The sequence below is a fragment of the Accipiter gentilis genome, chromosome 5, assembly GCF_929443795.1.
Source record: "Accipiter gentilis chromosome 5, bAccGen1.1, whole genome shotgun sequence".
Taxonomy (NCBI): domain Eukaryota; kingdom Metazoa; phylum Chordata; class Aves; order Accipitriformes; family Accipitridae; genus Astur; species Astur gentilis.
Genome location: NC_064884.1, coordinates 4,632,258 through 4,658,548, shown reverse-complemented (window position 1 = coordinate 4,658,548; position 26,291 = coordinate 4,632,258). Strand labels below are relative to the sequence as shown.

Here is a 26,291-nt window from a genome sequence, read left to right as displayed (position 1 = left end):
GGGCGGTGGTGACGTCACAGCGGCCACTGTGACCCGTCGCCGAGGCGCGGATGCCAGGCTGCTGGGCTCCGGCCGTGCATCAGTGCGACCTGGCGAGGTGAGGAGAGGGCAGGGGAGGAAGGGGCTTGCCCGGGGCTGGTGAGGCAGGAGGGGAGCCTCGCACCTCGGGCCTCTGGGGCCTGTGTGGCAAGCTCGCTGTGTCCCGCTGCTCCCTCAGGCTTGGCAGAGGAGCGTCCGGAGGAGAAACCCCAGCCAGAGCTGCTGAGGCGGAGGCTCTCCAAGCGCTCACCGTCGCTGTGCACCGGGTTCGCCATGAAGCGGCAGGAACCCGACTCGAGGGGGCAAGGTGAGAGCAACGTATCCCTCCCCGCAGCTCCCCGGGGCTGACAGAGGGGTCGTCGGGGCAGTCTGCCGGCGGCCAAGAGCAGGGCGAGGGGAAGGCAGGAGCTCCCCAACCGCCCTGGGGCAGGGTCCCTCCTGCGCTCCTGGGCAAGCGGAGCCCAGGCTGGGCTGTGGGCACCTGCTGGGGCACCTGTGCCTGCCGTGCCCCCTTCTTCTCCAGAGGCCCCAGCCCTGCCCTTCAGCCAGCTCGGCAGGGACAGAGCAGGGCCGTGGGGGCAATCCCGCAGGGACACTTCCCCAGCCCCGCAGAGGTGCCCGCTCCCAGCAGCATTTGTTCTCTCCCCTCCAGCATGCATGCTGTGCCGCCGGGCAGAGGCTGATCCGGCTATCTGTGGCTGCAAAAGAGCGACGAAAGGGCTCTGTGCCCACACATACTGCCTGGTGAGTTCTCTCTCCCTCCAGCTTTCTGCCGGCGATGGTCCCTTCCTTGCTGACCTAATAACGAGCTCCCGGCCTTCTCTGCTCCGCAGTTTCTCGCCAGCGAGCTTTTTCCACGAGAGAGTGGGAACGCCTTTCTCGCTGAGGACACCAGACGGGCAATCCAGGCGGCAAGCCAGAAGGTGAGGACCTGGCAGGAGCAGGGAGCTTTGCGCCAGGAGGCGCTTGCGGGAGGGAGCTCCTCCTGGACCCCCAGAAAGAAATCCAAGCCCCTCCACCAGCTCTGGGACAAACGCCTGCTCCCAGCAGCTCCACAGAGGCTCTGGCACAGGCACAAGCCTCGTGCACCAGGCAGGTCTGCGGGCTGGGAGCCAGCAGTGCCCACAGCCTGCGCCCTGCCTGGAGCCGAGGGGTCGGCCATGCAGGCCCTGAGCTTGCCCCTGAGCGAGGCTGCTGTGCTCTTTCCAGCGATGCTTCGTTTGCGGCGAGATGGGCGCCGCCATCACCTGCGGGGAGAAGGGGTGTGACCGCAGCTTCCATCTCCCCTGCGCCTCACGGGGCGAATGCGTCACCCAGTTCTTCGGGCTGTACAGGTAAGGGCTGCCAGCCCCCACGCAGGAGCCTCCTTGTCCTCAAGCCCTCAAGTCCCGTCAGCAGTGGACACCCAAGGGAGGAACCCACGGGGACGCTTCCCGGCAGCCTGCCGCAGCCAGGGCCGGGGCCAGAGCCCAGACAGGCTCTGGGGCTCCTTCACAGCTCCTCTGCCCTCCTCTCCATGGCGGGGGAAGGACCGGGCACTTCTCACCTCACCTCGCCCCTCCCTTCCATCTTGCCCCCAGGTCCTTCTGCTGGGAGCACCGCCCAGAGCAGGCCCTGAAGGCTAAGCCAGGGCAGAACAGCACCTGCATCGTCTGCCTGGGCCCCGTGGAGGACAAGAAGTCCTACCACACCATGGCGTGCCCAGCATGCCAACAGGCCTGGTTCCACCGGAGCTGCATCCAGAAGCAGGCGATCCACGCTGGCGTCTGCTTCTGCTGCTTGCATTGCCGAAACCAAGATCGGTTTGTGATGGAGATGCTCGCCATGGGGATTCGAATCTCCAAGAGGTCGTTCTTCCTCTTCCCAACTCGCAAGGCATCAGGCACGAGCGCGCAGTGCCAGGCCAGGGACGGCCCCCGCAGGCCTGTCCTGCTGTCCCCTGGCTCTTGTCCTCAGCTTCACGGAGGAGCTGGAAACTGGGGGGGCTGCGGGGGGGGGGGGGGGCCGAAGAGCAGGGACAGCCTGGACCTGCCCGATGCGGGGGCCAGCAGGGGCTCAACACCTTTCCCTTCCTTCTCCAGCAGACAACCGTCATGGGAGAGCGGCCAGGCATTGGGACCGGTCTACCAGAGGCACAGACGCTGCAACGCCAGCAAGTGCCTTTGTCCGGGGGGCAGGGAGCAGGCAGAGGAAGAGGGGTAGGTTGCCAAAGCAGCCAGCTAGGGCTCTGCACGGGATCTCTGTCTCCACACGGGCTCGGGGGGGGAAGGACGACGAACAAGGGCTCTGCCGGGCAATTCCTTGCTTGCGTCACTTTGTCCTCACAACCAGCAACCCCATTGCTTCCCCAGGCCCTGGCAAGTGCTCCTGTGCAGCTCCTGTGCTGCCAAAGGCACCCACCGACGCTGCCTCTACTCGAGCAACAGCGCGATCACCTGGGAGTGCGACTGCTGTGCTGGCCTGGGCACTGGTAAGAGGCAAAGCACCCGGGGGCCCCTGTGCTGCTATGGCCAGTGTCCCAGCTAGGCCTGGGAGCAGGGGCTTCGGGTGGGCTTTGGCTCCAGGAAGGCTGTGGGCACCACCATGGCCTCTCCTTCCCCACGGCCGGGTGGCCGTGCTGCTGACTTTCCTGCCTCCCCCTCACAGCCTCCCGTGACAACTCAGAGCTCGCCAGCCCCAGCGCCACCAGCCAGGCGGCATCGGGGCTGTCCCACAGCTCCCTGGGCTACGAGAGCAGCAGCAGGCCCAGCACCATCCAACAGGCGCCACTGCGGCCATCCTGCAGCTCCCCCGTGCCTGGAAGTAGCGGTTGCTCCAGCCACCCTGGGCCAGACCGGATCCGACACCGCTCACGGTTACATCAGCAGGCACAAAAAGCTTACAGCCGGCCTGGAAATCACCACAGGACCAGCCACGTGCCAGCCCCGAGTGCTGAAAGCAGTGCCTTGGGCACTGCCAGCCAGCTGGCATTGGGACCATCCAGCAGTTCCCCAGCACTGCAAAGCAGCGGCCCCAGCACTGACAGGGAGATGGCACTGGGACCATCCTGCAGGTCCCCACCACTGCAAAGCAGCGGCCCCAGCACTGACAGGGAGATGGCACTGGGACCATCCTGCAGGTCCCCACCACTGCAAAGCAGCGGCCCCAGCACTGACAGGGAGATGGGACTGGGACCATCCTGCAGGTCCCCACCACTGCAAAGCAGAGGCCCCAGCACTGACAGGGAGATGGCACTGGGACCATCCAGCAGTTCCCCACCACTGCAAAGCAGCGGCCCCAGCACTGACAGGGAGATGGCACTGGGACCATCCTGCAGGTCCCCACCACTGCACAGCAGCGGCCCCAGCACTGACAGGGAGATGGCACTGGGACCATCCTGCAGGTCCCCAGCACTGGAAAGCAGCGGCCCCAGCACTGACAGGGAGATGGCACTGGGACCATCCAGCAGTTCCCCAGCACTGCAAAGCAGCGGCCCCAGCAGTGACAGGCAGATGGGACTGGGACCATCCTGCAGGTCCCCAGCACTGGAAAGCAGAGGCCCCAGCACTGACAGGGAGATGGCACTGGGACCATCCTGCAGGTCCCCACCACTGCACAGCAGCGGCCCCAGCACTGACAGGGAGATGGCACTGGGACCATCCAGCAGTTCCCCAGCACTGCAAAGCAGCGGCCCCAGCACTGACAGGCAGATGGGACTGGGACCATCCTGTAGGTCCCCAGCACTGGAAAGCAGAGGCCCCAGCACTGACAGGGAGATGGCACTGGGACCATCCAGCAGGTCCCCAGCACTGGAAAGCAGAGGCCCCAGCACTGACAGTCAAATGGCATTGGGACCATCCAGCAGTTCCCCACCACTGCAAAGCAGCGGCCCCAGCACTGACAGGGAGATGGCACTGGGACCGTCCTGCAGGTCCCCACCACTGCAAAGCAGCGGCCCCAGCAGCGACAGGCAGATGGCACTGGGCCTGTTGCAGGGCTCCCCAGTGCCTGCGAGAAGCAGCTGCTCCAGCCACCCTGGGCCGGACAGGATCCAATACCGCTCACGGTTGGAGCGGCGGGCGCAAAAACCTTACAGCTGGCCTGGAAATCACCGCAGGACCAGCCCCGTGCCAGCCCCGAGTGCTGAAAGCAGTGCCTTGGGCACTGCCAGCCAGCTGGCATTGGGACCATCCTGCAGGTCCCCAGCACTGCAAAGCAGCGGCCCCAGCAGCGACAGGCAGATGGCACTGGGCCTGTTGCAGGGCTCCCCAGTGCCTGCGAGAAGCAGCTGCTCCAGCCACCCTGGGCCCGACCGGATCCGATACCGCTCACGGTTAGAGCGGCGGGCGCAAAAACCTTACAGCCGGCCTGGAAATCACCGCAGGACAGGCCCCGTGCCAGCCCCGAGGGCTCAAAGCAGTGCCTTGGGCACTGCCAGCCAGCTGGCACTGGGACCATCCTGCAGGTCCCCAGCACTGCCAAGCAGCGGCCCCAGCACTGACAGGCGGATGGCACTGGGCCTGTTCCAGGGCTCCCCAGTGCCTGCGAGAAGCAGCTGCTCCAGCCACCCTGGGCCAGACCGGATCCGATACCGCTCACGGTTAGAGCGGCGGGCGCAAAAACCTTACAGCCGGCCTGGAAGACGCTGCTGACCAGGCATGCGCCAGCCCCGAGTGCTGTCCCCTATCCCCCAGCACAATAAAGTTGGCTGCTCATCTCATCCAACACAGAAAGGGTCTTGTGATTGTACCACTCTCTGTGTCTCTAACGCTGTCTGTAATGGGACCTGTATCTGTAGCTGCACAAGGACTTGCAATGCTTTTTGCAAGTTGTGTTTTGTTGTTGTGGTTTACCCCCAGCCGGTAACTGAGCACCACGCAGCCACTCACTCACTCCCCCCACACCCAGTGCGATGGGGCAGAGAATCGGGGGGAAAAGGTAAAGGTTGTGGGTTGAGGTAATAACAGTGTAGTAGAACAGAAAGGTAGAAACTAATAAAGATAAGAACAACAGTAATAACATGACAATACTAATAAAAGGTTTGGAATATACGAAGCAATTGATGCACAATTCAATTGCTCACCAGCTGATGACTGGTGCTCAGATAGTTCCTGAGCAGCGATCCCCCCAGGCCAACTCCCCCCAGTTTATATATTGGGCATGACGCCACGTGGTATGGAATACCCTTTGGCCAGTTTGGGTCAGGGGCCCTGGCTCTGTCCCCTCCCAACTTAGAAACATAGAATCATTTAGGTTGGAAAAGACCTTTAAGATCATCGAGTCCAACCATTAACCATGCCCCCTAAACCATGTGCTGAAGTACCCTGTCTACTCGCTTTTTCAATATCTCCAGGGGTGGTGACTCAACCACTTCCATGGGCAGCCCATTCCAATGTTTGACAACCCTCTCAGTATAAATTTTTTTCCTAATATCAAACCTAAATCTCCCTTGCCTCAACTTGAGGCCATTTCCTCTTGTCCTATCTCCAGCCACCTGACAGAAGAGACCAACACCCCCCTCACTGCAACCCCCTTTCAGGTAATTGTAGAGAGCAATAAGGTCTCCCCTCAGCCTCCTCCAGACTAAACAGCCCCAGTTCCCTCAGCTGCTCCTCAGAGGACTCATGCTCCAGGCCCCTCACCAACTTGGTTGCCCTTCTCTGGACATGCTCCAGCACCTCAATGTCTTTTTTGTAGTGAGGGGCCCAAAACTGCACACAGGACTCGAGGTGCGGCCTCACCAGTGCCCAGTACAGGGGACAACCACCTCCCTGCTCCTGCTGGCCACACTATTTCTGATACAGGCCAGGATGCCGTTGGCTGCCTTGGCCACCTGGGCACACTGCTGGCTTGTATTCAGCCGGCTGTCAACCAGCACCCCCAGGTCTTTCTCTGCCGGGCAGCTTTCCAGCCACTCTTCCCCAAGCCTGTAGCGCTGCATTGGGGTTGCCGTGAAAGTTGACTGATTTTACAGGATCCCAGTTATTTAGATTTTCCATTACACTGATCCATCATGTATGCATGGGTAGGTAGACTTTTCATTTTTTTTTAATTGTTCAAATTAATCACATTTATTATTAGATTTTGGGCGTTTTTTCTGCTCCCCTTCATCCCCAAAAGAACACAGGAAAGGCTTTTGTCTTTACAATTATTTCATCCAATGTCTCTTGGTTACGCTTCCCTATATTACTGCCCAATTCCAGACGGTATATGCTTTCGGCCATTTGTTCAACGTACAGAAACTTTGTTTTCTACCTGTTCTTTTCTTCCCTATCTTCGATATTTCTCAGTATGACACAATTCTGCTCCTGTGTTTACTGGTAACATTCTTACACGTTCATGCTTTGCTCTGGGTTTCTGCCTGGCTACAGATCTAGGCTACTATGATAGAAAATCTAACTTAGTTTCTCAGATTCGGAAAACTTCCCTTCTTTAATTGTCAATGATGCTTGACACTACTCCCATTGACTTGTAAACCAAAACCTTTCTCGTGGTTACTTAAGAATGCTCTGGGTTTTGATGTCTTTACACTTGAGTTTTACGGCTCTCTTCATCAGCAAGTAATTTAGACATGGGGTAAGCAGCAGCACTCAGAGAATTCACTCTGAGAATGAACCATTTCCTCTGAACCAAAACACCAGAGTGACCACATGTTATAGCATCTTTATTTTTGAAAAGCTTTGTAAGGTTCTTGGGAAGATTACCCCCATTTTAGGACGACAGAGAAAGTGAATTTGCATGCATCGGAGCAATTTGCCAAAGCAAGTTTTGGCAGAACTGGGAGCTGAAACACTTAAATCCCTAAACTACGTTGCCCTTGAATCACATTGCACAGTACCTGTGGAGTATATGGCCTTCTTTCTGCGTTAGACCCATATACGTCTTTTGTTGTGTAACTCCAACTTTGCTGCCAGCAAGCCAAGCAGAATAGAGGGATGATGCAGAATGTTTCTGGAGGAAAATGCAAGAATACGTGGTTTAAAAAAAGAAAAGGAAGGAAGAAAGAAAAAAAGAAATCCTGTGTTGAAGAGAGTACTATTTAAGAAGAAGCAGTGGGAATAAATGGATGAAAGCAAACATTTGCTATGGCCTTGAAAGGCTAGTCAAAGAAAATACAATACTTTCAGCACAGGTCACCTCCTCCCCTGCACCCACAGTTTCAAAACCTATTTTGTAAAACCTAAATTACGTATTTTCTTCCCCAGGTAAGACATTTTCCCCATCCTTCTGCACCCACTATGTCTGTTAATTTCATGAGAACCTTACTGAATTTTGATGAGAGCAGCTGAGAGAACAAGACTGTCTCTCAGTATCTTGTATGTGGTTTATGGCATTTAGCCCACTGTAGTTCACCAAGTCACACTCAATTTTTTTCAGTTTTCTCTGTCTTTCTGCACATCCTAATCCACACTGGATTAGTGCTATGAAGGTTTACAAGCATAGAGAGATCTCTTAAAGTAGTTTAAAAAATGATCAGCTGACATTATTGCAGTTCTTTTTTTTTAGATTTATGAGGGAACTGCTCAGATTCAAAGGATGATCTTAGCTCGTGAACACATTGGCAAATATAAGGCTTAAAGAAATGCATCAGGCACATCTGGAACTGCTGCAGTGTTCTGTGTTCTTGTGGAAGAGGGTTTTAGTGCATTTCTCAACACAATTAGGCGGCCGTGGAAAAAAACCTTTTCCTTCAAAATCTTTTTATTTTGTGCACAATTAAGCACTAGTTCTGTACTCCCCATCCATTCCTTCTGACTAACAAAGTTGGCGTTTTCTAAACATTCCTGAATTCCAAAGCGATTGGTCCTTGTCTTTCCCCGCTCTCTCTCTTTCACTCATATCATTGGCTTTTGGCGGGAAAAGAGGTAAAAACCTTCCCTGTAAAATTTGTATGATCAAAAAAGTGACCAAATTTCTGATTTTTTAACTTTTTTTCTTTTTTTTTTTTTTTTTGGGGGGGGAAGTCAGTTCTGTGAAGGCATTCAGCATGTAACACGGAATTGGATTTTTGGTGTTTCTGCGTTGTTTGCTAACGATACAGATTTGCTCCCACTGTTTTATCACCAGGGTTTGGGTGGATATCAAATCAGTAAATCCCAGGGAAATTTAAAAAAGCTATTCTGCTTCCTCAGGAATACCATGTTGCAGCACACGGTCTCTAGGTCACCACTTGCTAAAGTAAATACGCCAACAGTATGGTTTTGTGGCCTTTAGAAACTTGCCTCTTTTAAAAAAAAATTGAAAGGGAATACATACTGGCTTCTGGACCTTTCAAAAACATACATTCTTATCAATTAAAACACAGGCTGGTATTAGTTTTCTCAAACGGTGGCTTGATTACTACTTGCACATTATCTATATTTTACATGCCTTCATGAGTCAGTATGAACAAAAACTAGTTTTCGTTTTCATAGGGCTTCTGTTCAGTGACTTAACCAGCTTATTCACCTGAACCTAGCAAAGACAGGAATTGCCATTCAGCATGTTTATCTCTGTGCCTTACGGAAACCTGTAACATTTATGAAGAAAAGACTTGTTTTCTTGTGCCTTAAGCAAGACTTCTTTATGGACGAACATTAAGTACAGCTTTTGAGAAATACAGGTACATGGTTTTATCAGTGGGGAAAAAAGAACTATGATTGTTCAATTTTAAACATGTTTTCATTTTAACTGATCCCATGCAAAAGAACCTGTAGGAAACTGCCTTATTTTCAGTTCTAACAATGCTGTTCTAAACTTGGCTGTTATCCCAAACGCCCAAACACAGTAAAGGGCAGAAATGAGAACCTCACAACATAATGGTTTTTCACTGTAATGTTCGATTATCAAAATGTTATTTCTGGCAGTCATCACTGCCTTGTGATTCAAAAACGACGTATAAGCAGAGAGGCATGGTTGCTTTTATTCCCTTTGCTTGTCACACCATTTAAATAGTATTTCAGGTAAGTTGCGCAGTGTCTGAAGGATGTTATGGCTGTACTGCGGTTCTCGCTACGCTACAGCACCCAGCAGCTGAACAGCCCTTCCAGCTCAGCAATATCAAGGCCTGCGTTGCTGCTGTCTGCACATGTGTTGGGTTTAAGGATTTAGATACTACCCAGCAGTAATCAGCTTCAGAGAGGTGGCCTCTTTCACTACTACGCTCCTTAAGCAAGTAAATGTTCTGTTAGGATAATTCAAGTGAAAGCATGTAGCTTTTCCTCAAGAATGACTTACAGCATCACTCTCATTCCAAATCCAGTACATTTAAACCTATTATTGCTTTCCATCAGTATACATACTTAACCACATTTCCTGAGAAGGAGGAATTTGTGTGAGGTGGTTTTTTACCCTGGACAGGCCCTATTTTCAGCGCTGGCAGAAGGCACCTTCCCCAGCTTTCTTGGGGAAATCGCTCAGCGCTGGCGAGGCCGCACCTGGAGTGCTGTGTCCAGTGCTGGGATCCCCAGTACGAGAGAGGCATGGATGTACCAAGGAGAGTCCGGGGATGGGCCACCTTGACGATGAGGGAGGGCCTGGAGTCTGAGGAAAGGCCGAGAGAGCCGCGGCTGTTTAGCCTGGAGAAGACAAGGCTCAGGCGGACCTCATCTATGTGCACAAACACCTCATGGGATGGAAGCAGCGGCAGCCAGGCGCTCCTCGGTGGCACCCACTCACTAAGAGGGCGAGACGCAAGGTGTGCAAACTAAAAGACAGAACGCAACAGAAACAGCCGTCTGTCTCGTCCCGTAAGGTCGTGGGCCAGGGCAGCCGGCTCTGCGCGACCAGCGGGACGGACTAGGTGGCCCCCAGAGGCCCCTGCCCGCCTGAGCCCTTCGTGAATTCGTTTGCAGCTGCTCGGCGGATCGCCCTGGCTTCCCTCACACACACACACAAACGAACGGCCTCGCGGCCGTAAACCGCCATCTCATTCACCCGCCGGCAGACCCACGCTCGCCCTCCGGGAGAAAAAAGGTTTATTTCCGAAGGAAAGAGCAGCAGAAGGAAAGAGCAGCAGCGGCCCACCCCGGGACCGACCTCCGGGAGCTCCTTCTCCAGACTCCGCTTCCAGGAGGGGTCCTGCCGCGCCGAGACGCGGGACGTCCCGCCTGAGCGCCGGGTACTGCCCGCCCCGCGGCGCCGCCTCAGTCCTCAAGCGCGGGTCCGGCGAACGGCACGGGCAGCTCTAGCGGGGCCCTGCCGGGGCTCCCCCCCCTCGCCCCGCCCAGCGGTGAGGCGCTCTCGGCGGCGGAGGCGGGAGCTGCTGCCGCATGGTGCGGGTAGGGCCCGGCCCGGGGCCGCCGGCGTCTGCAGCCGTGGGGCCGGGGGGGGGGGGGGGGGCTTCGGCCGCGGTCCCTCGTCCCAGCGTGTGCGGTGGAGCCGCTGGTGAGGCTGAGCCCGCCCCGGGCCGGGTCGCGCCGGGCCTGGCGGCTGGGGCCCCGGGGAGGCGTCCGTGGGGGCCCCCTCAGCGGGATCGCTCTCGGTCTCCCGCTGGTGGGGGGGCGGTCAGCGGCGAGCTGGAGCTTCGGTTCGCCTCGCTTCGCCTCAGCCTGGGAGGTCGAGAGGTTTCCTTCACATCCCATCCCTGGGGAGGGTTCGGCCAGGCCGGGAAGCGAGGCGGTGAGGGTGGACGGAGAAGGCTCTGTGTCCAGAGAGGCACTTAGTGCTGAGGAACTGCCCGAATTGCCCCCGGGCACGGTCCCACCCCCCCCCCCCCCCCAGCCGCCGCCGCCACCCCTGACCTGACGTTTTGTTGGTGCTTTTTGAAGGTGACGCCGCGCTGGGAAAGCGAGAAGAAAGCCCGATGCCCCCCCCCCCACCCCCCCGCCGAGCACGTTTCTTTTGGAGAAACGCGTGGCCTGCAGAGCTTCGTTTGGGACGAGGAGAGGTGACTGTGTAAGCGTCAACCTGCCTCAGCACCGCTGTGCTTTTACGAAGGGTAGCAACCGCCACGACCCGCGTGGGGAGTTTGGGGTCGGGTGCGTGCTCCCCAGCCCCTTCTGACTTGCCCTGCGGTCCCCCGTGACGTACAAACGGGAGCTGCTTTGTTAGTTCTCCTGGGCCTGGGGTGGGTGTTGGCATGTGAGCACACATCTGAAGGTGGCCGGTTTAGCGCTAGAATCGCCGAGGCCTGGGAAGCGAACTTGGCGTGGCTCATTTACGTGCAAGGAGGCTGTAGCTCTATTTCCACGCGGCTCCCTTGATAGGAGCCTGTACTGAATCCGGGCACAGCGCTGCCCTGTGCTTGCTGGGGTTGATAAACGCTGCGACAGGCAGCATCGGTTTTAGAGGCGTAGGTTAGCAGACATAGCCGCCAACAATTGGATTCCAGTTCCAGGAGGTGAAAAACGTCAGGAATGGCTTATGTCAGAGTATCCCCAAGTAACTGGAGGCACTCTTGCTTGTAACTGTTGTTGCTGTGCTGAAAACCCACGGGTTGAAGTACTGCCTCACGATAACATAGATGGCAATACGAGATACAAATCTAGAGACATCTGCAGGTACGTGCATCTGAGAATTCCCTTCCTAGTGCAGCTTCTCATTGTGACAGCTTTAGCACTTGACGGTAAGTTTTGTTAAATGTTAGACTTGTTTTTGTGACTCGTGGTGGTTTGAACGGTAGTTTGGGTGCCAAGGTAGTAACTGATGATCTGAGGTAAACTGGTACCTTCCTACTTGCCAGTGCTTCATTTGACCTTCAACTTGATGCTTCTAGATTAGATAATAGAGGGGAGGAAGGAAATGCAGTAGCATAGGCGTATACATGCACGCGCGCCTGTATGTACGCACACAACGCGGGTCATATTCATGAGCGGTTCATACATCGGAGGTTGTTAGCGGGCTGGGAAGCATTTGACGTGCTGCAAACTTTCTAAAAGTTAACTACAGCATTTCCATTGCTCTGCTTTGATGCTGCGCTTCTCTGATTAAGGACTAAAGCAATGCCCTGCTGAGGGGCGCAGTCCCTCAGAGTGTTTGAGGACAATCAGTGTTACCTCGGGACGGACAGCAGTGGCTCTCGTGGAATGGCTGCACGGACTGAAGGCACATGAAATTCTGGCATTCGTCATATCACATCAGCACAGTTGTGATGGAGCAAGTGCCAGCGCAGGTCAGGATCCTCGTTTCCTGTCGACCCTCAGCACATGCTGGTAAATGGAATAGGATAGCTGTCGAAACAACCACCTTTAGTTGATGAGCTCGATGACTGCTGACTTAGGAACCGGGTGCTGTTGGATACCAAAGGCAAAAAATATTTCACCACCTGATTAAAAAAAAATAAATAAATAACATAAGGGGCAAAACTTTAGGATTCGTGTTCTAAAAGAGTTACCAGATTTGGGAACGTTGTGCTTTTAATGTTCTTTAACTAGTGGTGGTGTCTGCATTCCTGATGAATTTTGTAGCACTCATCCTAAATATTACTTAGCTACAGGTTTCACTGGAATTTTGTAGATAATTACTTGTGGATTCTATGATGCTTCTTGGTTTACGTTGAGGTGAAAAGTGTGTATGGCCAGAGGAAGAGTAAAGGTTTGGGTTTTATAGGTATTTACACACACAGAAATAAACATTACTATATACGAAAATGTACTTAAATAATGATGTAATGATTACAGGAACAATACGTTTACATAATACACAGACTCTTTACTTATGTGTGGTGCCTTTATGTTTTAGTACTATACAAAAGTAGTATTGTGGTAAGTAGTTATTATGCTGTCTTCCTCAAATCTGCTGGGTTCTTTCCCATTTAGTGTGAACTGTACCGGTATGTTCACCAATTATTTATTTGATGCGTGCTTTTCCTCTGAGAAGGAGGACTTTCTCTCAGATGTGCTTCTGGCTGTAGCTGTCTCCATTGAAACCCTTGGGTAGGACAGGAGGAGCTTGCTGTCTTGGGTCCGTGATGAGTGTTGGCATGTATTATCTGATCTAGAGTTGATGTCTATCACCTCTTTAGCTCTAGAATTACTCTGAGACCCAGGAAGCTCCAGTTCCCTTGGGCTCTTCCCAAGTACGGCATCAAATTGCTGTCACAAACTCTAACCCCGCGTAAGGAGAAGGGGGCGTGGTTTGAGTTTTCTTCCGTTTACGCACGAGTGAGGTGGAATTGTTAGGTTAACGCTGGCTGTTACTGGGAGATGCTGTCACGTTAACCGAATGCCGCTCTGCGTACCCAAAGTTGAACGGTGTCCGCAGACGCTGGTGTAGAGGTTTGGTGGTAAACTTAATGAGCCCGTCTTAACGAGCATGCCTGTTCTTAATTCACAAACAGCGTTTAGTCCCACCTCCGCATCCAGAACGTTTGAAAGGTCGTGTCACATCTTCCCTTGGTCACAGTTAAGAGTCAGGTGCTCCGATTTTCTTTGTAAGGAGCATGCTGTGGTTCTGTCTTTTGTGTCGGGGTTTGTTCCGTTTATTTCTGAAACGCACTTCGAGCTCAACTGAAGGAGCCTGATACCCGATGTAGCAGAGATGACGACGTGGTTTGTTACTTCCGTTTTCGGGATTTCTTAGGGAGAAATGCCTTGCATCAGTGTGACCCCAGAATTAGGTTGTTTCAGAGTTTGTGGCTAGGTTCCACTGGAAATGTTGACTTTGGTGTAGTAATGACTCAAAGCGTGTGGTAGGAGAGCTCTGTCGGTGCGGCTGCGCCGAGCAATCGTTCAGCTGCGCGTGTAGCTTCTTTGGTTCAGCTTCCAGGCGTGAGCATGCAAAAGAAAACTTGCAGCTGTAGTCAGCCTTGCTCGAAAAGCAAAATGCTTTCTGCTTCTGCCCAGGTATCCGAGAGAGCCCTGAACGTTCCAGGCAGGCCAAGAGTTGTGCCCCAGTGTCTCTGAGAGTCCGCAGCTCTGCAGTTCTCCAGCAGGGCGCTACAGGTAAAGTTTAAGATGGCGTAGCTCTCTGCAAGTTACGCCACTGGAGTTTATTTGGCTCTCTGGCTATATACACCAGCCGAAAAGGTATTGTTTGCTTTTGTGCGCGGTAAACGCACGGATCGCTCGAGTTGTCACGTGCGCTTGTCGCTTATTGAGGGACTTATCCGTGGGATGGAAAAGGCAAGACAGTACGTGGACGCTTTGTAGTGAGGGGTTGGTTTTTTTTGTTCACTGTAAAACCTGGGGTTTTAGCATGTTGTTCCATATTTTCAATGGTGATTTGAATGTGTTTTTGTTTTTTAAAAAAATAATCCTTCTTTCATTCCCTACCCCCCTGCGCTCTAGGAGAAAGAGCTACTAGGTTCTCCCTCTGCGCTGCAGCAATCCTGGCACTTGTGGCAGGACCCGTATCGTCGCTCGCACAGGTACAGACTCTTCACATCAGCACTGCAGAAGCACCTGCAGTAATGAGCTTGGTTAGGCTAGAGAGTGGATTGGTTGCTGTTCTGCCTTGCAGGGAAAACCGGATGCTTTGGATGTGGGGAAAGCAGAAGGGTTTGTTTTGTTCCTGTGTGAGCTCGGGTGGAGGATTTGGTTGTGAACGGCATGCAGGACAGGTGAGTTTTTTGTTGGTTTCTTGGTTTGGGTTTTGGGTGTTTGGTTGGTTGGTTGGTTTTTCTTATATGGAGGTGCTTTAAATTAGCCAGCACCACATAACTGCCTAGAAAAGTTTCTTTCCGACATCTGTGTCACCCGATGCCATGGGGACAGCGAGGCTGTAGGTTAAGTTTCTCGCCGTCTGTTCTGTGTTTTAGTTTCCTTCTCACGCAAACCGTGGTGACAAACAGTACCCGAAAGGCTCTGGTGCTTCCAGACAGTGGCTTGATGGCCTGCGTAACCTACCTCTCGCCCCACCTCAAGGAACGTGTGAATGGCGTTACAAGTAAATAAGGTAGCGTCCCGCTTTAGGAAGGAAGCGTGTTGGTTTTGAAACCCTTGGGTAGGACAGGAGGAGCTTGCCGTCTTGGGTCCGTGATGAGTGTTGGCATGTATTATCTGATCTAGAGTTGATGTCTATCACCTCTTTAGCTCTAGAATTACTCTGAGACCCAGGAAGCTCCAGTTCCCTTGGGCTCTTCCCAAGTACGGCATCAAATTGCTGTCACAAACTCTAACCCCGCGTAAGGAGAAGGGGGCGCGGTTTGAGTTTTCTTCCGTTTACGCACGAGTGAGGTGGAATTGTTAGGTTAACGCTGGCTGTTACTGGGAGATGCTGTCACGTTAACCGAATGCCGCTCTGCGTACCCAAAGTTGAACGGTGTCCGCAAACGCTGGTGTAGAGGTTTGGTGGTAAACTTAACGAGCCCGTCTTAACGAGCATGCCTGTTCTTAATTCACAAACAGCGTTTAGTCCCACCTCCGCATCCAGAACGTTTGAAAGGTCGTGTCACATCTTCCCTTGGTCACAGTTAAGAGTCAGGTGCTCCGATTTTCTTTGTAAGGAGCATGCTGTGGTTCTGTCTTTTGTGTCGGGGTTTGTTCCGTTTATTTCTGAAACGCACTTCGAGCTCAACTGAAGGAGCCTGATACCCGATGTAGCAGAGATGACGACGTGGTTTGTTACTTCCGTTTTCGGGATTTCTTAGGGAGAAATGCCTTGCATCAGTGTGACCCCAGAATTAGGTTGTTTCAGAGTTTGTGGCTAGGTTCCACTGGAAATGTTGACTTTGGTGTAGTAATGACTCAAAGCGTGTGGTAGGAGAGCTCTGTCGGTGCGGCTGCGCCGAGCAATCGTTCAGCTGCGCGTGTAGCTTCTTTGGTTCAGCTTCCAGGCGTGAGCATGCAAAAGAAAACTTGCAGCTGTAGTCAGCCTTGCTCGAAAAGCAAAATGCTTTCTGCTTCTGCCCAGGTATCCGAGAGAGCCCTGAACGTTCCAGGCAGGCCAAGAGTTGTGCCCCAGTGTCTCTGAGAGTCCGCAGCTCTGCAGTTCTCCAGCAGGGCGCTACAGGTAAAGTTTAAGATGGCGTAGCTCTCTGCAAGTTACGCCACTGGAGTTTATTTGGCTCTCTGGCTATATACACCAGCCGAAAAGGTATTGTTTGCTTTTGTGCGCGGTAAACGCACGGATCGCTCGAGTTGTCACGTGCGCTTGTCGCTTATTGAGGGACTTATCCGTGGGATGGAAAAGGCAAGACAGTACGTGGACGCTTTGTAGTGAGGGGTTGGTTTTTTTTGTTCACTGTAAAACCTGGGGTTTTAGCATGTTGTTCCATATTTTCAATGGTGATTTGAATGTGTTTTTGTTTTTTAAAAAAATAATCCTTCTTTCATTCCCTACCCCCCTGCGCTCTAGGAGAAAGAGCTACTAGGTTCTCCCTCTGCGCTGCAGCAATCCTGGCACTTGTGGCAGGACCCGTATCGTCGCTCGCACAGGTACAGACTCTTCACATCAGCACTGCAGAAGCACCTGCAGTAATGAGCTTGGTTAGGCTAGAGAGTGGATTGGTTGCTGTTCTGCCTTGCAGGGAAAACCGGATGCTTTGGATGTGGGGAAAGCAGAAGGGTTTGTTTTGTTCCTGTGTGAGCTCGGGTGGAGGATTTGGTTGTGAACGGCATGCAGGACAGGTGAGTTTTTTGTTGGTTTCTTGGTTTGGGTTTTGGGTGTTTGGTTGGTTGGTTGGTTTTTCTTATATGGAGGTGCTTTAAATTAGCCAGCACCACATAACTGCCTAGAAAAGTTTCTTTCCGACATCTGTGTCACCCGATGCCATGGGGACAGCGAGGCTGTAGGTTAAGTTTCTCGCCGTCTGTTCTGTGTTTTAGTTTCCTTCTCACGCAAACCGTGGTGACAAACAGTACCCGAAAGGCTCTGGTGCTTCCAGACAGTGGCTTGATGGCCTGCGTAACCTACCTCTCGCCCCACCTCAAGGAACGTGTGAATGGCGTTACAAGTAAATAAGGTAGCGTCCCGCTTTAGGAAGGAAGCGTGTTGGTTTTGAAACCCTTGGGTAGGACAGGAGGAGCTTGCCGTCTTGGGTCCGTGATGAGTGTTGGCATGTATTATCTGATCTAGAGTTGATGTCTATCACCTCTTTAGCTCTAGAATTACTCTGAGACCCAGGAAGCTCCAGTTCCCTTGGGCTCTTCCCAAGTACGGCATCAAATTGCTGTCACAAACTCTAACCCCGCGTAAGGAGAAGGGGGCGCGGTTTGAGTTTTCTTCCGTTTACGCACGAGTGAGGTGGAATTGTTAGGTTAACGCTGGCTGTTACTGGGAGATGCTGTCACGTTAACCGAATGCCGCTCTGCGTACCCAAAGTTGAACGGTGTCCGCAAACGCTGGTGTAGAGGTTTGGTGGTAAACTTAACGAGCCCGTCTTAACGAGCATGCCTGTTCTTAATTCACAAACAGCGTTTAGTCCCACCTCCGCATCCAGAACGTTTGAAAGGTCGTGTCACATCTTCCCTTGGTCACAGTTAAGAGTCAGGTGCTCCGATTTTCTTTGTAAGGAGCATGCTGTGGTTCTGTCTTTTGTGTCGGGGTTTGTTCCGTTTATTTCTGAAACGCACTTCGAGCTCAACTGAAGGAGCCTGATACCCGATGTAGCAGAGATGACGACGTGGTTTGTTACTTCCGTTTTCGGGATTTCTTAGGGAGAAATGCCTTGCATCAGTGTGACCCCAGAATTAGGTTGTTTCAGAGTTTGTGGCTAGGTTCCACTGGAAATGTTGACTTTGGTGTAGTAATGACTCAAAGCGTGTGGTAGGAGAGCTCTGTCGGTGCGGCTGCGCCGAGCAATCGTTCAGCTGCGCGTGTAGCTTCTTTGGTTCAGCTTCCAGGCGTGAGCATGCAAAAGAAAACTTGCAGCTGTAGTCAGCCTTGCTCGAAAAGCAAAATGCTTTCTGCTTCTGCCCAGGTATCCGAGAGAGCCCTGAACGTTCCAGGCAGGCCAAGAGTTGTGCCCCAGTGTCTCTGAGAGTCCGCAGCTCTGCAGTTCTCCAGCAGGGCGCTACAGGTAAAGTTTAAGATGGCGTAGCTCTCTGCAAGTTACGCCACTGGAGTTTATTTGGCTCTCTGGCTATATACACCAGCCGAAAAGGTATTGTTTGCTTTTGTGCGCGGTAAACGCACGGATCGCTCGAGTTGTCACGTGCGCTTGTCGCTTATTGAGGGACTTATCCGTGGGATGGAAAAGGCAAGACAGTACGTGGACGCTTTGTAGTGAGGGGTTGGTTTTTTTTGTTCACTGTAAAACCTGGGGTTTTAGCATGTTGTTCCATATTTTCAATGGTGATTTGAATGTGTTTTTGTTTTTTAAAAAAATAATCCTTCTTTCATTCCCTACCCCCCTGCGCTCTAGGAGAAAGAGCTACTAGGTTCTCCCTCTGCGCTGCAGCAATCCTGGCACTTGTGGCAGGACCCGTATCGTCGCTCGCACAGGTACAGACTCTTCACATCAGCACTGCAGAAGCACCTGCAGTAATGAGCTTGGTTAGGCTAGAGAGTGGATTGGTTGCTGTTCTGCCTTGCAGGGAAAACCGGATGCTTTGGATGTGGGGAAAGCAGAAGGGTTTGTTTTGTTCCTGTGTGAGCTCGGGTGGAGGATTTGGTTGTGAACGGCATGCAGGACAGGTGAGTTTTTTGTTGGTTTCTTGGTTTGGGTTTTGGGTGTTTGGTTGGTTGGTTGGTTTTTCTTATATGGAGGTGCTTTAAATTAGCCAGCACCACATAACTGCCTAGAAAAGTTTCTTTCCGACATCTGTGTCACCCGATGCCATGGGGACAGCGAGGCTGTAGGTTAAGTTTCTCGCCGTCTGTTCTGTGTTTTAGTTTCCTTCTCACGCAAACCGTGGTGACAAACAGTACCCGAAAGGCTCTGGTGCTTCCAGACAGTGGCTTGATGGCCTGCGTAACCTACCTCTCGCCCCACCTCAAGGAACGTGTGAATGGCGTTACAAGTAAATAAGGTAGCGTCCCGCTTTAGGAAGGAAGCGTGTTGGTTTTGAAACCCTTGGGTAGGACAGGAGGAGCTTGCCGTCTTGGGTCCGTGATGAGTGTTGGCATGTATTATCTGATCTAGAGTTGATGTCTATCACCTCTTTAGCTCTAGAATTACTCTGAGACCCAGGAAGCTCCAGTTCCCTTGGGCTCTTCCCAAGTACGGCATCAAATTGCTGTCACAAACTCTAACCCCGCGTAAGGAGAAGGGGGCGCGGTTTGAGTTTTCTTCCGTTTACGCACGAGTGAGGTGGAATTGTTAGGTTAACGCTGGCTGTTACTGGGAGATGCTGTCACGTTAACCGAATGCCGCTCTGCGTACCCAAAGTTGAACGGTGTCCGCAAACGCTGGTGTAGAGGTTTGGTGGTAAACTTAACGAGCCCGTCTTAACGAGCATGCCTGTTCTTAATTCACAAACAGCGTTTAGTCCCACCTCCGCATCCAGAACGTTTGAAAGGTCGTGTCACATCTTCCCTTGGTCACAGTTAAGAGTCAGGTGCTCCGATTTTCTTTGTAAGGAGCATGCTGTGGTTCTGTCTTTTGTGTCGGGGTTTGTTCCGTTTATTTCTGAAACGCACTTCGAGCTCAACTGAAGGAGCCTGATACCCGATGTAGCAGAGATGACGACGTGGTTTGTTACTTCCGTTTTCGGGATTTCTTAGGGAGAAATGCCTTGCATCAGTGTGACCCCAGAATTAGGTTGTTTCAGAGTTTGTGGCTAGGTTCCACTGGAAATGTTGACTTTGGTGTAGTAATGACTCAAAGCGTGTGGTAGGAGAGCTCTGTCGGTGCGGCTGCGCCGAGCAATCGTTCAGCTGCGCGTGTAGCTTCTTTGGTTCAGCTTCCAGGCGTGAGCATGCAAAAGAAAACTTGCAGCTGTAATCAGCCTTGCTCGAAAAGCAAAATGCTTTCTGCTTCTGCCCAGGTATCCGAGAGAGCCCTGAACGTTCCAGGCAGGCCAAGAGTTGTGCCCCAGTGTCTCTGAGAGTCCGCAGCTCTGCAGTTCTCCAGCAGGGCGCTACAGGTAAAGTTTAAGATGGCGTAGCTCTCTGCAAGTTACGCCACTGGAGTTTATTTGGCTCTCTGGCTATATACACCAGCCGAAAAGGTATTGTTTGCTTTTGTGCGCGGTAAACGCACGGATCGCTCGAGTTGTCACGTGCGCTTGTCGCTTATTGAGGGACTTATCCGTGGGATGGAAAAGGCAAGACAGTACGTGGACGCTTTGTAGTGAGGGGTTGGTTTTTTTTGTTCACTGTAAAACCTGGGGTTTTAGCATGTTGTTCCATATTTTCAATGGTGATTTGAATGTGTTTTTGTTTTTTAAAAAAATAATCCTTCTTTCATTCCCTACCCCCCTGCGCTCTAGGAGAAAGAGCTACTAGGTTCTCCCTCTGCGCTGCAGCAATCCTGGCACTTGTGGCAGGACCCGTATCGTCGCTCGCACAGGTACAGACTCTTCACATCAGCACTGCAGAAGCACCTGCAGTAATGAGCTTGGTTAGGCTAGAGAGTGGATTGGTTGCTGTTCTGCCTTGCAGGGAAAACCGGATGCTTTGGATGTGGGGAAAGCAGAAGGGTTTGTTTTGTTCCTGTGTGAGCTCGGGTGGAGGATTTGGTTGTGAACGGCATGCAGGACAGGTGAGTTTTTTGTTGGTTTCTTGGTTTGGGTTTTGGGTGTTTGGTTGGTTGGTTGGTTTTTCTTATATGGAGGTGCTTTAAATTAGCCAGCACCACATAACTGCCTAGAAAAGTTTCTTTCCGACATCTGTGTCACCCGATGCCATGGGGACAGCGAGGCTGTAGGTTAAGTTTCTCGCCGTCTGTTCTGTGTTTTAGTTTCCTTCTCACGCAAACCGTGGTGACAAACAGTACCCGAAAGGCTCTGGTGCTTCCAGACAGTGGCTTGATGGCCTGCGTAACCTACCTCTCGCCCCACCTCAAGGAACGTGTGAATGGCGTTACAAGTAAATAAGGTAGCGTCCCGCTTTAGGAAGGAAGCGTGTTGGTTTTGAAACCCTTGGGTAGGACAGGAGGAGCTTGCCGTCTTGGGTCCGTGATGAGTGTTGGCATGTATTATCTGATCTAGAGTTGATGTCTATCACCTCTTTAGCTCTAGAATTACTCTGAGACCCAGGAAGCTCCAGTTCCCTTGGGCTCTTCCCAAGTACGGCATCAAATTGCTGTCACAAACTCTAACCCCGCGTAAGGAGAAGGGGGCGCGGTTTGAGTTTTCTTCCGTTTACGCACGAGTGAGGTGGAATTGTTAGGTTAACGCTGGCTGTTACTGGGAGATGCTGTCACGTTAACCGAATGCCGCTCTGCGTACCCAAAGTTGAACGGTGTCCGCAAACGCTGGTGTAGAGGTTTGGTGGTAAACTTAACGAGCCCGTCTTAACGAGCATGCCTGTTCTTAATTCACAAACAGCGTTTAGTCCCACCTCCGCATCCAGAACGTTTGAAAGGTCGTGTCACATCTTCCCTTGGTCACAGTTAAGAGTCAGGTGCTCCGATTTTCTTTGTAAGGAGCATGCTGTGGTTCTGTCTTTTGTGTCGGGGTTTGTTCCGTTTATTTCTGAAACGCACTTCGAGCTCAACTGAAGGAGCCTGATACCCGATGTAGCAGAGATGACGACGTGGTTTGTTACTTCCGTTTTCGGGATTTCTTAGGGAGAAATGCCTTGCATCAGTGTGACCCCAGAATTAGGTTGTTTCAGAGTTTGTGGCTAGGTTCCACTGGAAATGTTGACTTTGGTGTAGTAATGACTCAAAGCGTGTGGTAGGAGAGCTCTGTCGGTGCGGCTGCGCCGAGCAATCGTTCAGCTGCGCGTGTAGCTTCTTTGGTTCAGCTTCCAGGCGTGAGCATGCAAAAGAAAACTTGCAGCTGTAGTCAGCCTTGCTCGAAAAGCAAAATGCTTTCTGCTTCTGCCCAGGTATCCGAGAGAGCCCTGAACGTTCCAGGCAGGCCAAGAGTTGTGCCCCAGTGTCTCTGAGAGTCCGCAGCTCTGCAGTTCTCCAGCAGGGCGCTACAGGTAAAGTTTAAGATGGCGTAGCTCTCTGCAAGTTACGCCACTGGAGTTTATTTGGCTCTCTGGCTATATACACCAGCCGAAAAGGTATCGTTTGCTTTTGTGCGCGGTAAACGCACGGATCGCTCGAGTTGTCACGTGCGCTTGTCGCTTATTGAGGGACTTATCCGTGGGATGGAAAAGGCAAGACAGTACGTGGACGCTTTGTAGTGAGGGGTTGGTTTTTTTTGTTCACTGTAAAACCTGGGGTTTTAGCATGTTGTTCCATATTTTCAATGGTGATTTGAATGTGTTTTTGTTTTTTAAAAAAATAATCCTTCTTTCATTCCCTACCCCCCTGCGCTCTAGGAGAAAGAGCTACTAGGTTCTCCCTCTGCGCTGCAGCAATCCTGGCACTTGTGGCAGGACCCGTATCGTCGCTCGCACAGGTACAGACTCTTCACATCAGCACTGCAGAAGCACCTGCAGTAATGAGCTTGGTTAGGCTAGAGAGTGGATTGGTTGCTGTTCTGCCTTGCAGGGAAAACCGGATGCTTTGGATGTGGGGAAAGCAGAAGGGTTTGTTTTGTTCCTGTGTGAGCTCGGGTGGAGGATTTGGTTGTGAACGGCATGCAGGACAGGTGAGTTTTTTGTTGGTTTCTTGGTTTGGGTTTTGGGTGTTTGGTTGGTTGGTTGGTTTTTCTTATATGGAGGTGCTTTAAATTAGCCAGCACCACATAACTGCCTAGAAAAGTTTCTTTCCGACATCTGTGTCACCCGATGCCATGGGGACAGCGAGGCTGTAGGTTAAGTTTCTCGCCGTCTGTTCTGTGTTTTAGTTTCCTTCTCACGCAAACCGTGGTGACAAACAGTACCCGAAAGGCTCTGGTGCTTCCAGACAGTGGCTTGATGGCCTGCGTAACCTACCTCTCGCCCCACCTCAAGGAACGTGTGAATGGCGTTACAAGTAAATAAGGTAGCGTCCCGCTTTAGGAAGGAAGCGTGTTGGTTTTGAAACCCTTGGGTAGGACAGGAGGAGCTTGCCGTCTTGGGTCCGTGATGAGTGTTGGCATGTATTATCTGATCTAGAGTTGATGTCTATCACCTCTTTAGCTCTAGAATTACTCTGAGACCCAGGAAGCTCCAGTTCCCTTGGGCTCTTCCCAAGTACGGCATCAAATTGCTGTCACAAACTCTAACCCCGCGTAAGGAGAAGGGGGCGCGGTTTGAGTTTTCTTCCGTTTACGCACGAGTGAGGTGGAATTGTTAGGTTAACGCTGGCTGTTACTGGGAGATGCTGTCACGTTAACCGAATGCCGCTCTGCGTACCCAAAGTTGAACGGTGTCCGCAAACGCTGGTGTAGAGGTTTGGTGGTAAACTTAACGAGCCCGTCTTAACGAGCATGCCTGTTCTTAATTCACAAACAGCGTTTAGTCCCACCTCCGCATCCAGAACGTTTGAAAGGTCGTGTCACATCTTCCCTTGGTCACAGTTAAGAGTCAGGTGCTCCGATTTTCTTTGTAAGGAGCATGCTGTGGTTCTGTCTTTTGTGTCGGGGTTTGTTCCGTTTATTTCTGAAACGCACTTCGAGCTCAACTGAAGGAGCCTGATACCCGATGTAGCAGAGATGACGACGTGGTTTGTTACTTCCGTTTTCGGGATTTCTTAGGGAGAAATGCCTTGCATCAGTGTGACCCCAGAATTAGGTTGTTTCAGAGTTTGTGGCTAGGTTCCACTGGAAATGTTGACTTTGGTGTAGTAATGACTCAAAGCGTGTGGTAGGAGAGCTCTGTCGGTGCGGCTGCGCCGAGCAATCGTTCAGCTGCGCGTGTAGCTTCTTTGGTTCAGCTTCCAGGCGTGAGCATGCAAAAGAAAACTTGCAGCTGTAGTCAGCCTTGCTCGAAAAGCAAAATGCTTTCTGCTTCTGCCCAGGTATCCGAGAGAGCCCTGAACGTTCCAGGCAGGCCAAGAGTTGTGCCCCAGTGTCTCTGAGAGTCCGCAGCTCTGCAGTTCTCCAGCAGGGCGCTACAGGTAAAGTTTAAGATGGCGTAGCTCTCTGCAAGTTACGCCACTGGAGTTTATTTGGCTCTCTGGCTATATACACCAGCCGAAAAGGTATTGTTTGCTTTTGTGCGCGGTAAACGCACGGATCGCTCGAGTTGTCACGTGCGCTTGTCGCTTATTGAGGGACTTATCCGTGGGATGGAAAAGGCAAGACAGTACGTGGACGCTTTGTAGTGAGGGGTTGGTTTTTTTTGTTCACTGTAAAACCTGGGGTTTTAGCATGTTGTTCCATATTTTCAATGGTGATTTGAATGTGTTTTTGTTTTTTAAAAAAATAATCCTTCTTTCATTCCCTACCCCCCTGCGCTCTAGGAGAAAGAGCTACTAGGTTCTCCCTCTGCGCTGCAGCAATCCTGGCACTTGTGGCAGGACCCGTATCGTCGCTCGCACAGGTACAGACTCTTCACATCAGCACTGCAGAAGCACCTGCAGTAATGAGCTTGGTTAGGCTAGAGAGTGGATTGGTTGCGGTTCTGCCTTGCAGGGAAAACCGGATGCTTTGGATGTGGGGAAAGCAGAAGGGTTTGTTTTGTTCCTGTGTGAGCTCGGGTGGAGGATTTGGTTGTGAACGGCATGCAGGACAGGTGAGTTTTTTGTTGGTTTCTTGGTTTGGGTTTTGGGTGTTTGGTTGGTTGGTTGGTTTTTCTTATATGGAGGTGCTTTAAATTAGCCAGCACCACATAACTGCCTAGAAAAGTTTCTTTCCGACATCTGTGTCACCCGATGCCATGGGGACAGCGAGGCTGTAGGTTAAGTTTCTCGCCGTCTGTTCTGTGTTTTAGTTTCCTTCTCACGCAAACCGTGGTGACAAACAGTACCCGAAAGGCTCTGGTGCTTCCAGACAGTGGCTTGATGGCCTGCGTAACCTACCTCTCGCCCCACCTCAAGGAACGTGTGAATGGCGTTACAAGTAAATAAGGTAGCGTCCCGCTTTAGGAAGGAAGCGTGTTGGTTTTGAAACCCTTGGGTAGGACAGGAGGAGCTTGCCGTCTTGGGTCCGTGATGAGTGTTGGCATGTATTATCTGATCTAGAGTTGATGTCTATCACCTCTTTAGCTCTAGAATTACTCTGAGACCCAGGAAGCTCCAGTTCCCTTGGGCTCTTCCCAAGTACGGCATCAAATTGCTGTCACAAACTCTAACCCCGCGTAAGGAGAAGGGGGCGCGGTTTGAGTTTTCTTCCGTTTACGCACGAGTGAGGTGGAATTGTTAGGTTAACGCTGGCTGTTACTGGGAGATGCTGTCACGTTAACCGAATGCCGCTCTGCGTACCCAAAGTTGAACGGTGTCCGCAAACGCTGGTGTAGAGGTTTGGTGGTAAACTTAACGAGCCCGTCTTAACGAGCATGCCTGTTCTTAATTCACAAACAGCGTTTAGTCCCACCTCCGCATCCAGAACGTTTGAAAGGTCGTGTCACATCTTCCCTTGGTCACAGTTAAGAGTCAGGTGCTCCGATTTTCTTTGTAAGGAGCATGCTGTGGTTCTGTCTTTTGTGTCGGGGTTTGTTCCGTTTATTTCTGAAACGCACTTCGAGCTCAACTGAAGGAGCCTGATACCCGATGTAGCAGAGATGACGACGTGGTTTGTTACTTCCGTTTTCGGGATTTCTTAGGGAGAAATGCCTTGCATCAGTGTGACCCCAGAATTAGGTTGTTTCAGAGTTTGTGGCTAGGTTCCACTGGAAATGTTGACTTTGGTGTAGTAATGACTCAAAGCGTGTGGTAGGAGAGCTCTGTCGGTGCGGCTGCGCCGAGCAATCGTTCAGCTGCGCGTGTAGCTTCTTTGGTTCAGCTTCCAGGCGTGAGCATGCAAAAGAAAACTTGCAGCTGTAGTCAGCCTTGCTCGAAAAGCAAAATGCTTTCTGCTTCTGCCCAGGTATCCGAGAGAGCCCTGAACGTTCCAGGCAGGCCAAGAGTTGTGCCCCAGTGTCTCTGAGAGTCCGCAGCTCTGCAGTTCTCCAGCAGGGCGCTACAGGTAAAGTTTAAGATGGCGTAGCTCTCTGCAAGTTACGCCACTGGAGTTTATTTGGCTCTCTGGCTATATACACCAGCCGAAAAGGTATTGTTTGCTTTTGTGCGCGGTAAACGCACGGATCGCTCGAGTTGTCACGTGCGCTTGTCGCTTATTGAGGGACTTATCCGTGGGATGGAAAAGGCAAGACAGTATGTGGACGCTTTGTAGTGAGGGGTTGGTTTTTTTTGTTCACTGTAAAACCTGGGGTTTTAGCATGTTGTTCCATATTTTCAATGGTGATTTGAATGTGTTTTTGTTTTTTAAAAAAATAATCCTTCTTTCATTCCCTACCCCCCTGCGCTCTAGGAGAAAGAGCTACTAGGT

The 26,291-nt window shown here is 51.8% G+C and overlaps 2 protein-coding genes, 1 long non-coding RNA gene and 7 other non-coding genes across 10 annotated transcripts in view; all 10 read left to right on the top strand.

Moving 5' to 3' along the window:
• The first annotated feature begins 312 nt into the window (after nt 1-312).
• LOC126038386 (PHD finger protein 7-like) lies at nt 313-2,655 on the top strand. The gene is made up of 7 exons (XM_049800100.1): nt 313-346; nt 692-783; nt 873-1,135; nt 1,230-1,373; nt 1,620-1,886; nt 2,124-2,237; nt 2,391-2,655. The coding sequence occupies exons 1-7, from the start codon at nt 313-315 to the stop codon at nt 2,563-2,565; spliced, it is 1,089 nt and encodes a 362-aa protein (XP_049656057.1). The 3' UTR covers nt 2,566-2,655.
• A 787-nt stretch (nt 2,656-3,442) lies between these two features.
• Nucleotides 3,443-4,770, top strand: LOC126038483 (cytosolic carboxypeptidase-like protein 5). Its single transcript, XM_049800245.1, has 2 exons — nt 3,443-3,553; nt 3,818-4,770. Exons 1-2 carry the CDS (start codon nt 3,465-3,467, stop codon nt 4,668-4,670), a joined length of 942 nt encoding a protein of 313 aa, XP_049656202.1. The 5' UTR covers nt 3,443-3,464; the 3' UTR covers nt 4,671-4,770.
• Nucleotides 4,771-10,267: 5,497 nt separating this feature from the next.
• LOC126038460 (uncharacterized) overlaps nt 10,268-26,291 on the top strand; it is a 30,315-nt gene continuing 14,291 nt past the window's right edge. Inside the window, exons 1-3 of the long non-coding RNA XR_007506001.1 lie at nt 10,268-10,383; nt 10,767-10,893; nt 11,930-12,149. This is a non-coding gene — a long non-coding RNA (uncharacterized LOC126038460). The remainder of the gene's footprint in view (nt 10,384-10,766; nt 10,894-11,929; nt 12,150-26,291) is intronic.
• On the top strand, nt 12,900-12,984 carry LOC126039073 (small nucleolar RNA SNORD45). Its single transcript, XR_007506190.1, has one exon. It is a non-coding gene; the product is annotated as a small nucleolar RNA SNORD45 (small nucleolar RNA).
• Nucleotides 14,908-14,992, top strand: LOC126039072 (small nucleolar RNA SNORD45). Its single transcript, XR_007506189.1, has one exon. It is a non-coding gene; the product is annotated as a small nucleolar RNA SNORD45 (small nucleolar RNA).
• On the top strand, nt 16,916-17,000 carry LOC126039071 (small nucleolar RNA SNORD45). The gene has a single exon (XR_007506188.1). It is a non-coding gene; the product is annotated as a small nucleolar RNA SNORD45 (small nucleolar RNA).
• Nucleotides 18,924-19,008, top strand: LOC126039070 (small nucleolar RNA SNORD45). Its single transcript, XR_007506187.1, has one exon. It is a non-coding gene; the product is annotated as a small nucleolar RNA SNORD45 (small nucleolar RNA).
• Nucleotides 20,932-21,016, top strand: LOC126039069 (small nucleolar RNA SNORD45). The gene has a single exon (XR_007506186.1). It is a non-coding gene; the product is annotated as a small nucleolar RNA SNORD45 (small nucleolar RNA).
• On the top strand, nt 22,940-23,024 carry LOC126039068 (small nucleolar RNA SNORD45). Its single transcript, XR_007506185.1, has one exon. It is a non-coding gene; the product is annotated as a small nucleolar RNA SNORD45 (small nucleolar RNA).
• LOC126039067 (small nucleolar RNA SNORD45) lies at nt 24,948-25,032 on the top strand. The gene has a single exon (XR_007506184.1). It is a non-coding gene; the product is annotated as a small nucleolar RNA SNORD45 (small nucleolar RNA).

Coding starts and splice junctions, on each gene's coding strand:
- LOC126038483 (XM_049800245.1), top strand. CDS start 3,465: ATGGCACTGGGACCATCCAGCAGTTCCCCAGCACTGCAAAGCAGCGGC. Junction 3,554..3,817: donor GGACTGGGACCATCCTGCAG/GTCCCCAGCACT, acceptor ACCATCCAGCAG/GTCCCCAGCACTGGAAAGCA.
- LOC126038386 (XM_049800100.1), top strand. CDS start 313: ATGAAGCGGCAGGAACCCGACTCGAGGGGGCAAG. Junction 1,136..1,229: donor AAGCCTCGTGCACCAGGCAG/GTCTGCGGGCTG, acceptor CCCCTGAGCGAG/GCTGCTGTGCTCTTTCCAGC. Junction 1,887..2,123: donor GGGATTCGAATCTCCAAGAG/GTCGTTCTTCCT, acceptor CTTCTCCAGCAG/ACAACCGTCATGGGAGAGCG.